This window comes from Oncorhynchus keta, chromosome 5 (genome assembly GCF_023373465.1).
Source record: "Oncorhynchus keta strain PuntledgeMale-10-30-2019 chromosome 5, Oket_V2, whole genome shotgun sequence".
In the NCBI taxonomy this organism is placed as follows: domain Eukaryota; kingdom Metazoa; phylum Chordata; class Actinopteri; order Salmoniformes; family Salmonidae; genus Oncorhynchus; species Oncorhynchus keta.
Genome location: NC_068425.1, coordinates 19141793 through 19158130, shown reverse-complemented (window position 1 = coordinate 19158130; position 16338 = coordinate 19141793). Strand labels below are relative to the sequence as shown.

The 16338-nt window shown below is 44.9% G+C and overlaps 2 protein-coding genes across 5 annotated transcripts; one reads left to right on the top strand and one right to left on the bottom strand.

The window, feature by feature from the left end:
- The first annotated feature begins 386 nt into the window (after positions 1-386).
- LOC118384650 (telomerase RNA component interacting RNase-like) lies at positions 387-2399 on the top strand. Its single transcript, XM_035771352.2, has 3 exons — positions 387-1215; positions 1567-1644; positions 1747-2399. Exons 1-3 carry the CDS (start codon positions 946-948, stop codon positions 1849-1851), a joined length of 453 nt encoding a protein of 150 aa, XP_035627245.1. The 5' UTR covers positions 387-945; the 3' UTR covers positions 1852-2399.
- Positions 2400-2626: 227 nt separating this feature from the next.
- On the bottom strand, positions 2627-16002 carry LOC118384649 (ubinuclein-2-like). 4 transcript variants are annotated; one of them, XM_052518956.1, is made up of 17 exons: positions 15356-16002; positions 14851-14982; positions 14622-14729; positions 13823-13933; positions 13575-13681; positions 12932-13397; positions 12251-12321; positions 11997-12126; positions 11719-11825; positions 11480-11590; positions 7504-7647; positions 7194-7244; positions 7034-7076; positions 5786-6907; positions 5144-5348; positions 3421-3489; positions 2627-3221 (listed from the first exon to the last, which is right to left on the bottom strand). In XM_052518956.1, the coding sequence occupies exons 1-17, from the start codon at positions 15665-15667 to the stop codon at positions 3154-3156; spliced, it is 3357 nt and encodes a 1118-aa protein (XP_052374916.1). In that variant the 5' UTR covers positions 15668-16002; the 3' UTR covers positions 2627-3153. The 4 variants fall into 4 exon arrangements, with proteins under 4 accessions (XP_052374916.1, XP_052374917.1, XP_035627244.2 ...); XM_052518957.1 differs by having other exon boundaries at positions 2627-3200; XM_035771351.2 differs by lacking the exon at positions 3421-3489.
- Between the last annotated feature and the right edge of the window lie 336 nt (positions 16003-16338).

The window sequence follows — 16338 nt, the reverse complement described above, 5'->3', positions numbered from 1 at the left end:
ACAACCTACACCAGCCAAACTCGGACAAAGTTGAGCCAAATGTGCACGCCGCCCAATCACAGCCAGTTATGAGACAGCCTGGATATGGACTAGGGTGTCTGTATTGACGCCTCAAGCACTGAGATGCAGTGTATTAGACCGCTGCGCCACTCTGGAGCCCTGAGTATGACTCCCTGACAAAATAAAGGTTAAATATAATAGTAGTGAGGTTTTAATGGGTGAAGGGTTAGTTCGTAGGGCAGTTTCCCCTCACCTTTTTATTTCAAGAAGTGTATTGAATTCACACTCCAGAACATTAAACTGACACCGCCCACACAGTAGGTGGCGGCATGCACCTCTAACGAATGTTTGCGGACCGCCATAATACCATAGAATATTGACGTGCTGACGTAAATGATAAGCCGAAATTCAACATGGCCGATAACATGTGAAAGAAAACCACATCTGGACAAATGTAGCCAATATATCAGTAATATACTTAGCTTTGAGAGTCGTTTGAAATGTATTATTATATATATATCTAATGTGGTTGATTTGTGTTTTGCACTAGTTTAGCTACTCATGACACAATTGTTTGGTCATTAGCTAGTTGACATTTTTCGAATAGCTAGCTAGATACAACGCTAACGTTAGCTAGCCACCAACAACAAGCCTGCGTTTTTTTGCCGTGAGGACCTGTGCTTGCTCGCTGGGAGACGGACAAGTGTGGCTCCGATTAATTTATGGATTTCCACGTGTTTAATTAGACGGCTTCGTATGCTAACTACTTTGCCTCGAAGTTTGTTGTTTTGTTTGGGGTTCGGGTGGAGTCTCTCACCGATAGTATTTTTTTGTCAAGTAGCTAGCCGGCTTTAGTTTACGTTGACACAGAACGACTAGAGAGCACACCACTAGTTGCACAAAGGCCTAAAGGAACTGAGCCCTTCTACATAAAAAAAAGCTAACATGGATCCGAAGCGTGGATACAACAGAAGACATCAAAACAGCAGCGATTCGAGCAGTAACAGCCCGGGGTCGCCAGCCAGTCCTGCACCGGGAGTCAGCAAAGCAGCGGCGGCCAATTCATTTGCTAATGATGGAAGCTTTATGGAGATGTTCAAGAAAAAAATGGAGGAAGAAAAAATGAAAAAAGAAATGGACCAAGGATGCGGTGATAACAGTACTGCTGACGGACAGTCGACACAGGAAAAGAAGACTCCAAGTGTGACCAGCTTTGTAAGGGGTTTGGCTGTTGTTAGCTATAGATTGTAGTCAATGGCAATGTCTCAATTAACAAATTAAACTTTTTTTTAAATCCACCACACACCGCTCACGTTAGTGTATAGTTACATCACCATAGAGGGATACATTCACACGTGAAGAGGTGCACTGCAATGTCACCAAGTAACCTGAGATCCACATCAGGTCTAGACATTGGAAAGCATTCATTAGCTACTCGACTTCAGGAATGTTTTCGGTGATAACATAGGCTTTTTCTTTGTTCTCTCGTCTTGTGTAGTCTCCATCATTGGCAGTCCACCTGCAAGGGCTCGTATAACGGTTTCAGTCTTCTATCCCCTAACCCAGGTGGGGAAGCGCAGAGGTGGCTCTAAATTGGCCCTCAAGACTGGCATGGTTGCGAAGAAACAGAAAGTGGACCCTGAGGTTCAAGAATATTTTTTTCCTGATAGTTTTGTCATGACATTGTATTCATGAAATACCACTTGCCTTCTAAACCATTGTGTAATTATGTATTCTGTTTTCCAGATGGAGGGCAAGGGGGATGCCTGGACAAAATACATGGCAGAGGTGAAAAAGTATAAAGCCCACCAGTGTGGCGATGATGACAAAACCAGGCCTCTGGTCAAATAGACTCTGGAGGACCTTTTAGAAAGAAACAGTAATTGGGACAGCCATCAAACCTTCTGCATACTGCCAGACTCTTTACAGCTGTAGAAGCGATCACCTATTTTAATGTTTAATCTTGTTTTTCCTGTTTTCTTTTTGGGTTTAAATGAATGTTAGCTTGTGTGCTGTATGGGGCAATAGCATTTTGATGTAGAGTTAAAGGCTTTTGGGATTGTATTGGAGTACATTACTGGTCCTGCTTGATTATTTAAGGGTTATACTGTCAGGATTGTAGCTCCTGGAATAAGTTGAGTCATTTTTTGAGTTTGACATGGCATTTGATGTCAGCTGAAGTTGAAATTATAAGCACCGCCCATTGACCTGTGTGTTGTGCCTTGGGTGTGTTGGCTTTGTCTGGACCCAGAACCCTAAAGAACCTCTGGTGGAGGCACAGAAAGTTGTGCAGCCTTGTGTTGATTCATTTGACCTTTTGGGCTGCTTTGGATAAGCAACCGTCAGGTAGTGTCTCCGGTTAGATTGTTACCCGTCAAATAAACATTTGATTAATCAGACTCCAGGTAGCATGGTAAAGTGTTTCTTTGCAATGCTGACCATTTGTGGATTTTAAGAGCTGATAGACTAACTTTTCACTATGTGGATGTTATTGGCTTGTTTAAATTTTTATAAGTTATGTAGCACTTCATGAAAGCGAGTGAAGGCACAAGACATGAGGGAACAGAATTACCCATGCTGATGACCATAGAAAGTCACCAATATACCATTTTGTTATAATCCTGCATAGATCATGGCTTGTTTTAATTGAATTTGGTGGAGTTATGTACAGCAAAAAAATACAGCTCCGGTCCCTAAACAAATTCAACAACGTTTGCATTTAGTAGCATTTCTTACAGGTCTAGATAATTACATTGAGAAAAAAAAAGCACCAAATAGACACCCTAACCCAGGTATCAGAGAGGGAGGGTTGCACGCTGACGCTAAAGAATAGTGCATTCACACATACACACCAATTAGACCTCTCATTCATTCTCCCTCCCTGACCACAGTGATAAAGGTCTGTTCTGTAAACATTGACAAAAACAAACTTGTCATTAAGCCTTAAAATGTACAATATTTAAACAATTATCAAATTGCTGTTTAAAAAATAAGTAACAGCCGGAAGATTATCGAGAGGGTCCAATTCCCCATTTCAACCCCATCCTGTGTTTGGGCAGTTTCTGTTAGTCATTCAAAGTCGTCCTAGTTCCTGATTTGTCCTGATAGCTGTCATATCATAGTGGATGTCCTCAGTGTTCCAAACAGGCGTGGTCAAAGAGACTTCCTCTTCACATCCCCTCCTTGGGTTTGATTGACATCTGGACAGGAAGAGTAGAGTTCTTGAAATATTGATAGGAAACAAAAACAAATATTTAAACTTAACACAAATGACAACCACCGACATGACGAAAGCGACAGGCATGCAGAGACTACGGAGGGACAGACAGAGAAGATGTCCCCAAGAAGGGAAAAAAATACTTTTGAAGTGACAGTGGGCTGAGAGGAAAGAGCGGGGTCACAGGGAAGGGCAGATTTTACCTGAGAAAGCGAGCTGTAAGTGAGGAGGCAGAGCAACCTGAGACCCTGACTGGAGACTCTTTAACAGATCTGAGGAGAGATGGGAGGGAGGAGGAGATGACACAGGAGAGTGTAGGTCAAGGGCATGGTGAGATAGGAAAGGCAGTGTAGACGAAACAAGAATGGGAAGCAAGACAGATGAAACAGGTTGAAAGGAAAAGAGATGAGCCAGGTCAAATAGTAAATGGATGTAAGATCACAGGAAGAATATCATTTAAAAGAAGAGGCACAGAGGGATAAGGGGAGGAATGAACCAAAGAAACAATATGGGAGAATGTCAGACAATGGAGAAAAACATTGCAGGCTTCCAGACACAGCATGGGGATTTAACACAATGGTCCAACAACATAAAATACACAAAAACAAACTATACACATACCCAGACATCAACATACTAAAGCAACCATCTCGATCAGCTGTTCTACATTCATCTTTTGCTACATTACAGCCTTATTCTAAAATGGATTAAATCACCCCCTTCCCTATCAATTTACACACAATAACTTATGATAAAGCAAAAAAAGGGTTTTGGGAAATTTTTGCAAAAAGAACTGAAACTTCACATTTAAATAAGTATTCAGACCCGTTACTCAGTATTTTGTTGAAGCACCTTTGCCAGCAATTACAGCTTCGAGTCTTCTTGGGTACGACGCTACAATCAGAGGTCCTGAGCGCTCTGCAGTAGGTTTTCATTAAGGCTCTCTCTGTATTTTGCACCGTTCATCTTTCCCTTGATCCTGACTAGTCTCCCAGTCCCTGCCACTGAAAAACATCCCCACAGCATGATGCTGCCAAGACCATGATTCCCCATATGGATGGTATTGGCCAGGTGATGAGTGGTGCCTGGTTTCTCCAGATGTGACACTTGACATTCAGGCCAAAAGAGTTCTTTAGGTGCCTTTTGGCAAAATCCAAGTGTGCCTTTTACTGAGGAGTGGCTTCTGTCTGGGCACTCTACCATAAAGGCCTGATTGGTAGAGTGCTGCAGAGATGGTTGTCCTTCTGGAAGGTTCTCCCATCTCCACAAAGCAACTCTGGAGCTCTGTCAGAGTGACCATCGGGTTCTTTGTCACCTCCCTGACCAAGGCCCTTCTCCCCCGATTGCTCAATTCTCCCCCGACTGCTCAACAGTTATCAGCTCTAGGAAGAGTCTTGGTGGTTCCAAACTTCTTACATTTAACAATGATGGAGGCCACTGTGTTCTTGGGGACCTTCAATGCTGCAGACATTTTTGGTAGCCTTCCCCAGATCTGTGCCTCTACGGACGATTCCTTCGACCTCATGGCTTGGTTTTGGCTCTGACATGCACGGTCAACTGTGGGACCTTATATAGACAGGTTGGTGCCTTTTCAAATCATGTCCAATCAATTGAATTTACCACAGGTGGGCTCCAATCAAGTTGCAGAAACATCTCAAAGATGTTCAATGCAAACAGGATGGACCTGAGATCAATTTCCAGTCTTATAGCAAAGGTTCTAAATACTTATGTAAATAAGTGAATTTATTTTTATTTTTAATACATTTGCAAACATTTCTAAAAACCTGTTTTCATTATGGGGTATTGTGTGTAGATTAAGGCTGTAATGTAACAAAATGTGGAAAAAGTGAAGGGGTCTGAATACTTTCCGAAAGCACTGTACATTTTAGTTTATTCATGTTTCTGTGGACGGGCTTTGTCACTCACTCTGGGTCAGGGAGAATGCTGAGCTGTTGCTGGTTGAGGAGCCGCTAGCCCCGGTGCTGGAGCCAGCTGTGCCCCCTAATGGGGGCAGGTTTAAGAGTGAAGGAAACTGGAAGGGCAGGGACACAGGAACCAGCCCCCCCAACATCCCAAAGCCCAGTGGGAGAGACGGAGCAGAGCCAAGAAGACTGCTGCTGGCTGAGGACACCTGGAGAACAAAGGCATATAATTAAGCAATAAGGCCCGAGGGGGTGTGGTATATGGCCAAAAATTCACAGCTAAGGGCTGTTCTTATGCACGATGCACTGCGGAGTGCCTGGATAAAGCCCTTAGCCGTGGTATATTGGCAATATACCATAACCCCCTCAGGTGCCTTTATTGCTATTATAAACGGGTTACCAACGTAATTAGAGCAGTAAAAATAAATGTTTTGTCATTCTAGTGGTATACGGTCTGATACACCACGGCTTTCAGCATTCAGGGCTCGAACCACCCAATTTTTAATTAGAAATATAGACCAACAGACAACATATACAAACAGAGATAAAATACATCAATATACAGACAACAGTAGACAAACTCATTTTGAACATTTGCTCCATCATGACCTTGTCCCACCCAGCTACCATCTTATTTCTCACTTACCTGTGGCAACTGAGAAGAGACAGACTGTGTGGATACAGATTTAATAGGCTTAGCCCCCTGAATGGTTCCACCTGCCGGCCTTTGTCGCTGATTGGTTGTGGTAGGGGAGGGACTGGATCCCGAATGCTTGCTGATGGATGAGGTGTTGGTAAGGCTGGTGTTGGCGCTGCTGCTGATGATCTTCTGCCCTCCTGGCGGGGTGTAGCTGCCCTGGACAAGTTTGGCTGGCCCTCCCGGAGCACCTGAGAATGGTGGGCGGAACCCTGCTGGGCTTTTGGAGGAGTACTGGTGCATATTGGAAGCTGCCTGAGGCCTGGGATTGGTGGAGGGTGAGAAGGTGGTGGGCGTTAAGGGGTTGGGGAGGCGAGGGGTGAGTTTGATGATGGGCGAGGTGCTGCTGTGGGAGGACTTGGTGAGAGTGGCCTGCATGGGGGTGATGAAGTTGGACTGCTGCTGAGCTTGGGCTCCTAAGAGAGAGTGGGAGAAGGAGGGAGAAGGGGAGGAGAGGGGGGTGTCACCACTGTTGGCTTTAGTATTATTGCTGCCAAAGCCCTTCTGATTGGGGGGCGGCCGCGGCTTAAGCTGGGAGTGAGAGCCGGGAGCATTGCCAGGAGCATTGGCTTTACTCAGTCCAGTCCCAGCAAGCCTCTGAGTGCTCTGCACTGATTGTCTGTGAGCCTGAGCCAGAGCACCTCCACCCTTCATCGACCCCAACCCCTCGCTCCTCGCTGAGGACAGAGAAGGGGAGACGGTGGGAGGCCGAGAGAGAGAGGAGGGGGAGGAGGAGGTAGAGACGAAGAGAGGTGTGTTGGAGCTGGGTGTGTTGATGGTGCTCTTCTTGTGCTTCTGGAGGAGAGGTGAGGCATGGAGGGAGGACGGGGCAGTCTTGGGCCTATCAGGGGAGGGGGGACTGTCCCCTTGGACCAGGCCCTTGGCTGCATTGCTGAGGAGGGCCAGGGCCTGGGAGATGGAATCCAGGGCGGGGGCGGTCAACTCTTCATCCAGGGAGTCCAGCAGACAGATGGTCTCAGCGGGGGACTGGGAGGGCCGGCAGGCCACTGGGGCTGCAGGGGAGGGGGTCGCACCAACTGAGGGGGTGGATCTCTGGACCCAACTACCCTCCTGGGTCACCAAACAACATAGGGGATAGAAAGAGCAAACAATTAGTGTGATCTAAAACTATTCAAACAACAAATGGTATTGAAATGACAAGCATGCAAGCAATGCATCAGACTGCAAAACACTAACTTTGGGTTTAGACTTGGGAGTAGGAACCATCTTTTTCTTGGCTCTGGATAACAGTGAAATCAAAAGGAAAAAGAGTGCATAATGAAGAACTCCAATGTTAACCTTCACTTTAATATAGTGATTTTTAAAATAAGCAGAGTATATCAAAGTAATGACTCACGGATTGCCAGTGAGGTGACAATGAACCATGAGGCTCTCTTTGAATAGCATCCTGAGGAGAGGAGAGATTTTTTTTTAAACCTTTATTTAACTAGGCAAGTCAGTCAAATTCAGCCAACCAGGGAACAGTGGGTTAACTGTCTTGTTCAGGGATTTTTACCTTGTCAGTTCATGAATTTGATCCAGCAACCTTTTGGTTACTGGCCCAAAGCTATAACCACTAGGCTACCTGCCGCCCCATGTGGTGTGGTGAAATGCAAACTAGGTTAAATGGTCAAATTGTATTATTTTATGCAAACATGCATACTGACCTGCCCTGCATCCAGCCCTTGGGCCACAGTGGTTTCACCTCAGTCTCCATGAAGGCCTTGAGATAGTCCTCTGGAGACTGGGAGCTCTGGCCCTCCAGCTCATAGCAGCCCAGCTTCACCCTCACCAAGTTACACAGCAACATCCTACAGACCAACACACGTTCCACCAACTATGCATTACAATTTCAGCTCCACTGTTGGCAAATTATCTTTTTGGACAACTCTTCTCACTGACTCGAGAGTCATGATTCACTTTTCTGAGTGACACATTCATTTTAGTCATTCATTTGACTTGCTGCATTTAATTCTACAGCAGGATTAATACGCACTCCTTCAGTGACTCCGGAGATGTGCTCTGACCAACAACTGTTCGTCATGAGTGCAGGTAAAATAGATCATGCTGCAGGCAGCATAGAAAAGAAAAAAGACACGTTTAGAACTAATAAATTATTGCATGGTGCAAGAATGAATGCAATGATGGACACAGCTTTGTAGAACCAAAAGATACATGGCTTCTGTTCAACAAACTCAAATCGTCGTGAACTGCGAACAATATTGTGCTCATCACCCTCACGCCACTCAAGCAATGCATTCCGCCAAGAGTCGTTCATAACACGTTTGCATTTACAAAATAGCCTCCAATACTCTACTCAGCAAATTGGATGCAGTCTATCACAGTGCCATCTGTTTTGTCACCAAAGCCTCATATACTACCCACCACTGCGACCTGTATGCTCTCCTTGGCTGGCCCTTGCTACATATTTGTCGCCAAACCCACTGGCTCCAGGTCATCTATAAGTCTTTGCTAGGTAAAGCCCCGCCTTATCTCAGCTTACTGGTCACCATAGCAGCACCCATCTGTAGCACGTATAGCACCCATCTGTAGCAGGTATATTTCACTGGTCACCCCCAAGGCCAATTCCTACTTTGGCCGCCTTTCCTTACAGTTCTCTGCTGCCAATGACTAACGAACTGCAAATATCACTGAAGCCGGAGACTCATATCTCCCTCACTAGCTTTAAGCACCAGCTGACAGAGCAGCTCACAGATCACTGCACCTGTACATAGCCCATCTGTAATTAGCCCATCCCCCATAATGTTATTTATTTGATCTATTTTGCTCCTTTGCACCCCACAGTATCTCTACTTGCACATTCATCTTCTGCACAACTATCAGTGTTTAATTGCTAAATTGTAATTATTTCACCACTATGGCCTATTTGTTGCCTTAACTCCCTTAGGGAAGTTCAGGGAAGTCAGGAACCAATACACGCAGTCAGTCAGGAAAGCAAAGGCCAGCTTTTTCAAGCAGAAATTTGCATCCTGTATCTCTAACTCCAAAAGGTTCTGTGATACTGTAAAGTCCATGGAGAACAAGAGCACCTCCTCCCAGCTGCCCACTGCACTGAGGCTAGGTAACACGGTCACCACTGATAAATCCATGATAATCGAAAACTTCAACAAGCATTTCTCAAAGGCTGGCCATGCCTTCCAATCCAGATAGCAGATGTTCTGAAAGAGCTGCAAAACCTGGACCCATACAAATCAGCTGGTCTTGAAAATCTGGACCCTCTATTTCTGAAACTATCCGCCACCATTGTCGCAACCCCTATTACCAGCCTGTTCAGCCTCTCTTTCATATCGTCTGAGATCCCCAAGGATTGGAAATCTGCCGCAGTCATCCCCCTCTTCAAAGGGGGAGACACCCTGGACCATAACTGTTACAGACCTATATCCATCCTGCCCTGCCTATCTAAGGTCTTCAAAAGCCTAGTCAACAAACAGATCACTGACCATCTCGAATTCCACCGTACCTTCTCCGCTGCGCAATCTGGTTTCCGAGCCGGCCACGGGTGCACCTTAGCTACGCTCAAGGTACTAAACGATATCATAACCGCCATCGATAAGACAGTACTGTGCAGCCGTCTTCATTGACCTGGCCAAGGCTTTCGACTCTGTCAGTCACCATATTCTTATCGGCAGACTCAGTAGCCTCGGTTTTTCTAATGACTGCCTTGCCTGGTTCACCAACTACTTTGCAAACAGAGTTCAGTGTGTCAAATCGGAGGGCATGTTGTCCGGTCCTCTGGCAGTCTCTATGGGGGTGCCACAGGGTTCAGTTCTCGGGCCGACTCTTTTCTCTGTATATATCAATGATGTTGCTCTTACTGCGGGCGATTCCCTGATCCACCTCTACGCAGATGACACCATTCTGTATACTTCTGGCCCTTCCTTGGACACTGTGCTATCTAACCTCCAAACGAGCTTCAATGCCATACAACACTCCTTCTGTGGCCTCCAACTGCTCTTAAAAACCAAATGCATGCTTTTCAACCGTTCGCTGCCTGCACCCGCACGCCCGACTAGCATCACCACCCTGGATGGTTCCGACCTAGAATAAGTACCTAGGTGTTTGGCTAGACTGTAAACTCTCCTTACAGACTCATATCAAACATCTCCAATCTAAAATCAAATCTAGAGTCTGCTTTCTATTCCGCAACAAAGCCTCCTTCACTCACGCCGCCAAACTTACCCTAGTAAAACTGACTATCCTACCGATCCTCGACGATGTCATCTACAAAATAGCATCCAATACTCTACTCGGCAAACTGGATGCAGTTTATCACTGTGCCATCCGTTTTGTTACTAAAGCACCTTATACCACCCACCACTGCGACCTGTATGCTCTAGTCGACTGGTCCTCGCTACATATTCGTCGCCAGACCCACTGGCTCCAGGTTATCTACAAGTCCATGCTAGGTAAAGCTCCGCCTTATCTCAGTTCACTGGTCACGATGGCAACACCCACCCGTAGCACGCGCTCCAGCAGGTGTATCTCACTGATCATCCCTAAAGCCAACACCTCATTTTGCCACCTTTCCTTCCAGTTCTCTGCTGCCTGTGACTGGAACGAATTGCAAAAATCGCTGAAGTTGGAGACTTATCTCCTTCACCAACTTTAAACATCTGCTATCTGAGCAACTAACCGATCACTGCAGCTGTACATAGTCCATCGGTAAGTAGCCCACCCAATTTACCTACCTCATCCCCATACTGTTTTTATTTATTTACTTTTCTGCTCTTTTGCACACCAGTATATACCTGCCCATGACCATCTGATCATTTATAACTCCGGTGTTAATCTGCAAAATTGTAATTATTCTCCTACCTCCTCATGCCTTTTGCACACAATGTATATAGACTTTTTTTTCTTTTTTTCTACTGTGTTATTCCATGTGTAACTCTGTGTTGTTGTCTGTTCACACTGCTATGCTTTATCTTGGCCAGGTCGCAGTTGTAAATGAGAACTTGTTCTCAACTAGCCTACCTGGTTAAATAATGGTGAATTTTTTTTTTTTTTTTTAATTTTATCCTACCTCATTTGCACACACTGAATATAGACTATTTCTATTGTATTATTGACTGCATGTTTGTTTATTCCATGTATAACTCTGTGTTGTTGTTTGTGTCAAACTGCTTTGCTTTATCTTGGCCAGGTCGCAGTTGTAAATAAGAACTTGTTCTCAACTGGCCTACCTGGTTAAATAAAGGTGAATTTAAAAAAAATAATCTAGCCCGGTTGCGGTCACAACTAGACTTTGTTTCAAATGTACCAAGAAAAAATCATATTTGTATACCTAGCAAATCAACAAATATACATTGTTTAAAGCACCATTTTACAAGTCTGTCACCAACGACATCTCCAATAAGCCCCTTATGGCGAATGACCTATGAACGAGAGGCTTGTAGAATTATGACTATTTCTAGTTTTTAGTTATCGTTCGCTGGGGTCCTGCATGCTCTGGGCATTACTGACTCAAATGAACAAAATTAGTCGAAAGATTCATTCATTTGACTGAATGAGTCGAAAAAAATCATAGTCAGTAAAAGGAGTCAAACGTCCCATCACTACACTAAACCAAAACCCCTATATAAACATAATTGTATGATGTTAAATTCACAAATGAGAGCTCACCTGAGCTTCTCATCCCAGACAAACTTCTTGCGAGGTCCCATCACTCTCTTCCCAGGCTTCTCCTCATCCTCCTCTTCTGACCCGTTCTTTTCCCCCTCTTCTGACTGCTGCCTGTAAATACACAACCAAGCGATAATATTGACAAGGAGTGGAAAAATAGACAGCAAGGGACAAAGGGGGAGGTATGAGAAGAAATAAGAGGTGAACAGAATGCAAGAGAAGAAAGGAGAAGGCCTTACTTGGCCACTTTGGCGATGCAGTCCATATTGTATCTGGCAATCTGCTCTGGCATCACGCTGCACACAGCTAACTTCAGCTTCAGTAGTGGAGCACGCAGACGGTCATCCTGGATGACAAAAGATGGAAAAGGTTACAATCACAAACACCAGATGACACTGACACCACACACTCCGTTAACAAACAATCTACAATTAGATAGAAGAGAATAACAGGCATATTATGTGCACACACAAACATAAACATAAAATGTCAAACATTTTAGTGCATACACACACACCTGGATATTGAGGCTGAGTTTCTTTAGGCGTTTGAGCAGAGCCTCCTTGTTGCAGGGCACAAAGGCCTCGAGATGGGAGTAGACTGAAGAGCGCACTGCTGCCGGCTGCTCCTGGACCTGCAACTCAATACTGACCAACACACAGAAGAAGAGGGTTAGACATTGAGAATAACACTGACTAACACATGCAGAGAGATGGTCAGGGAAGGAAAGAGGGTTTGTTCTGTTGTAAAGAGCTCAGAGCAGAGACTCACTCCAGTAGGATGTTGTTCATGTCCAGCGTGAAGAACTTTTTCCTGCCCTCTTGATCAAACTGATGAGAAGCCTGTTAGTTGGAGAATAATTCAACTTCAGAGATTCTCTAAAACAAAATATAGTATGCTCAAAAGTACACAAATGTAATGCAAATCAATCAATTGCCTGCCATTTCACTCCTCTAAGCCTCACCTTGTCCTCTAAGCCTTTATTTTTGACTTCCTTCATTACAGTACCTCTCGCTTGCTCTTGGCCTCCTCTCCGCCTCCACTCCTCTACCTTTCTCTCCTCTTCCTGATATTCCCCTCTTGCCCATTCCCTTCACCCTCACCGTTCTGTCAGAGAGAGTTGGCACTTGTTTTCCCCTCATCTCCCTCAAAGAACATCCCTGCTCTCTTGTTGCCACAGCAACCTCTACTTCTCACTCCTACTTGCGCCTCTGAGAGAATGCATGTGTTATTCCGGTTTCTTTATGGAAGGAAATATCAGAATGGTGACTATCACTTTGTTTTTAAAGGGGGGACAAAAATCAATGCATTCCATGTCATGTGCTTGAATGTTTTCAACGAGCAGCGAGGGCCTTTAGACCCTACAAATCAAATAAAGAAACTGACTGAAGACCTAAAATATCTCTAAATATGAAATATAACTGGATTTGATTGAAGATGTCAGTCACTTACCACACGGAGGTCCTCAATACGCTTACTGAGAGGGGCAGGCAGTCCATTAGGCAGAGGAGGAGGGGGCAGGAGACCTCCTTGTGCCCCCTGGACCCTACCCTGGACCCTACCCGGAGCACCGTTCTCCCCCTGCGCAGGACTGGGGGGCTGAGGAGAGTCCAGCAGCCCAAAGTCTAGGTCGCCCATCATGTCCTGCAGCATGTCGTTGTTATTGGCTGAGCCCAGCAGTGACATCATGGCAGGGTCGTTAGCCAGATCGGCCATGCTGATGTTGCTGGGTTTAGGGTGTGCGTTGAGCAGGGCACTGTTGGCATTGTGCTGGCCACGGGGCAGGCCGGGATTCTTCTTGCGGTTCTCCTCCTTCTCCCGCGTGAAGCGGCGGAGCATGGCAGCCAGATTCAGAGAGTCCTTCATCAACTTCTTCCTTTTCTTCTTCTCTGGCCGGTGGACATTCAGGCCAGACACTCTGGAAGATAACATAGGACCGTTGAGTTGCTACACGGAGCTTGTTACAAGCCATAGACACATAGCATAACTATGAAGCACGGCTCAAGTCAAAGTCAGGCAATAAGTTTATACATCATATGAGCTTATACATCAGTTAACTTCAGAAGTGGCACAACAGATGTAGAACATTGCTCACCCTTGCTTTGGCATCCTGATCTTCCTGGGCTTTTTCTCATCCATGTTACTGCCATCTTGCTTTTTCATTCGCTTCTTTATCACACGCTCCTCACCATCTTTCAACTTCTACAGACAGGAGGAACAAAAACTGAGCTTGTCACATGATATAGAAATAGAGTTTAATAATGAATAACATTTGTTCATTTATTGAAAAGTGTGTGTGTGTGTGTGTGTGTGTGTGTGTGTGTGTGTGTGTGTGTAACCCACCTTGAAGTCCTCTCCCTCTGACTCAGAGGCTGCTCTGAACTGCAGGGTGCCAGTGTTGATGTAGAACCCTCCCAGCTTAGTGTTGAGGGAGGCTGGCACCAGCTCATCATACTGAGGGGAAGAAAGTAGCTAAGGGATCATCAACAAGGGGCTATGTATTCTCTGGAAAATAATAAACAACATGGAAGGTGTGTTCGACTACGCGCTAGTGGAGTGGGTCTAACCTTCCATGGAGTTGCATTATTTTCTGAGTTTTCCCTTTTATACCATGGTTATAATTTAACAAAAATTATAGTTAGAAATTCATTCAACATCCACAGAAGTTGCTAGCAAGTTTTCTTGATATAGTAGCTACAGTAGTTGCCTTGGTAACCAAACAAACAGCTTGCTATTATAAAAATCAAATTCAACAATGCCAATACTGTTCTCAACTCAACTTTTGCTTTCAAATGCAGCTCAAACATAGAACATGTAAAAATGAACTGTAGCTATTGAATTCTACCGTGCTGATATGCCGTGCATTATAGGGAAATAATGCACGCTCTAGAATGCCCTTCAAGCCAACCAGGAAATACTATTGAACAATGCCATGGCATAACCGCTTACAAACAGCAGAGAAACTAATAAGCAAGTATGGGAGAGAGGAATGCAATGTGCTAATGAAAAATGATCTATGATAGAGGGGCTAGGGGTAAAGTGCAAATATGTTAAAGCATATGTTGATGCTTGTTTACATGAGTCTTAAGTCTGTTCACAAAGGAAGGATTCTGCAGTATATGAGCAGACAGAGGGTACTTACAGCCTCAGAGTTATCAATGAATGGGTCAGTCTCATCATAGCCAAAACCAATGTCGATGAGATCCTGCACCCTGTCCTTCCGCTTCTTTTTCCCTGTATTGGCCTGTGACTAGAGGAAACAAACAACTACAGTTGACTAGGTGAAAATATACAACGCAAATTAAACTAATTCAATCTATTTGATCTATGTGTAGACCTATTTGTTTCCCCCACAAAGTAAAGGGACCTACATATTTGCTCTCAAATTTCTTGGCGAGCGCCTCTACTTCTTTTCTCTCCTTCTCGTTGTCTGCAAAGGGGTCGTTGGGGTCCAGGGCTGGCGTCAGGTCTTTAGGAGGTCCTGGAGCAGGAGGCTTCTTCACCTTCAAGAGACAACCAGGCATGTCAGGAAATAAGAGTAGGTAAAATGGGTTCAACAGTGGATTCTTAGTAGCTTAAAATGTCATCTTAAAAGTTGTACCTCTAAAAGATGGGAACTAGATGTGTCATTACCATATTATATGATTTATATAACGGTAATATAAACATTCATATCAAAATTAGATGAATATTATTGCCTACATGAAGTTGGCATGCTTACATCATATCTAAGAATACTGTAGCTACAGTTGGCCAACATCGCTCTTGTTGACAACAGCACCATAGCCTCGAGAGCTTACACTTCAAGCTGCCTACGCGTTCACCGGCCCAGACTGCTGTTATCACTTGTAGCCTTGACTGATTTCACGTCTTTACCTGAGTAGATTGAACAAGTTCACTGTAGTTGAATTCAGCAGATCCCCGTTCGCTGGGTTCGGGCAAGGAGAGGTTCAAGCGCACTGTTACAGGTTTTGTTTCCGCTGAATCCCCGTCACCGGCTTTCACGATACCGAATGGACTAGCACCAGTACCACCTCCTGGCCTGGTTGCTGCACTTCCACCCCCTCCATCTTCCCCCAAACTGATTTCGGCCTCATCTTCCCGGCGGCGTTTCTTTGAATCCGAAGGCGGTGCATTGTTGTTAAAGGAAGAGATTGTGACAAACGGTACTTTTCTCGGTTCGGCCATTTGATGCTGACAGTCACAGAGCCCCTCCGTAGGAACACACAAGGGAGGACGAGACTTCACTGAACTAACGTTACTGTAGCTTGCTATCTAAAATTGGGAATGTTCGACAACTAACGTTGGCTAGCTAGATGGTAAACTATGTCAGGTAATAAAATGCCTTAAACCACACATTGGTATCTTCTGCACCTCCCAGGTTAGCTCAGGGGGCTTTAAATCACGAGGAAGAGTAGTTTTAGTTGTTTCCATTAAATTGTTCAGTAGCTACCGCAAGGAGGCATCTGAAGTAGCCATCTTGACCATTATTATCATTATTCAGTGAGAGTAGTAACTGGGCGTGCGTACGAAAAGAAAGCGGAAACAGAACAGTCAGGGAGCAGTCTTTGACCAATCATAGGGCGAGAACGCCCTTCAAGAACCGCCCACTTTGCATACTAGCGCGAATATGCAGAATCGATTGTTCCCAGACTCTGGCACGCGGGATGGTTTGACGAGGTTCCTTTTGAACACTTCTCCCTGGACTGAACGCACTAACACAGGACTACCATTCATTAGAAAATATGCATTGAAACCAACAAATTCTCCTGTTTTATATTTCTGTATGCATGATAGGCACTGGTCTTTATGTGCTCTAAAACGTGATGTCAAGGCCAGAGATAGTAAAAGCACAGATG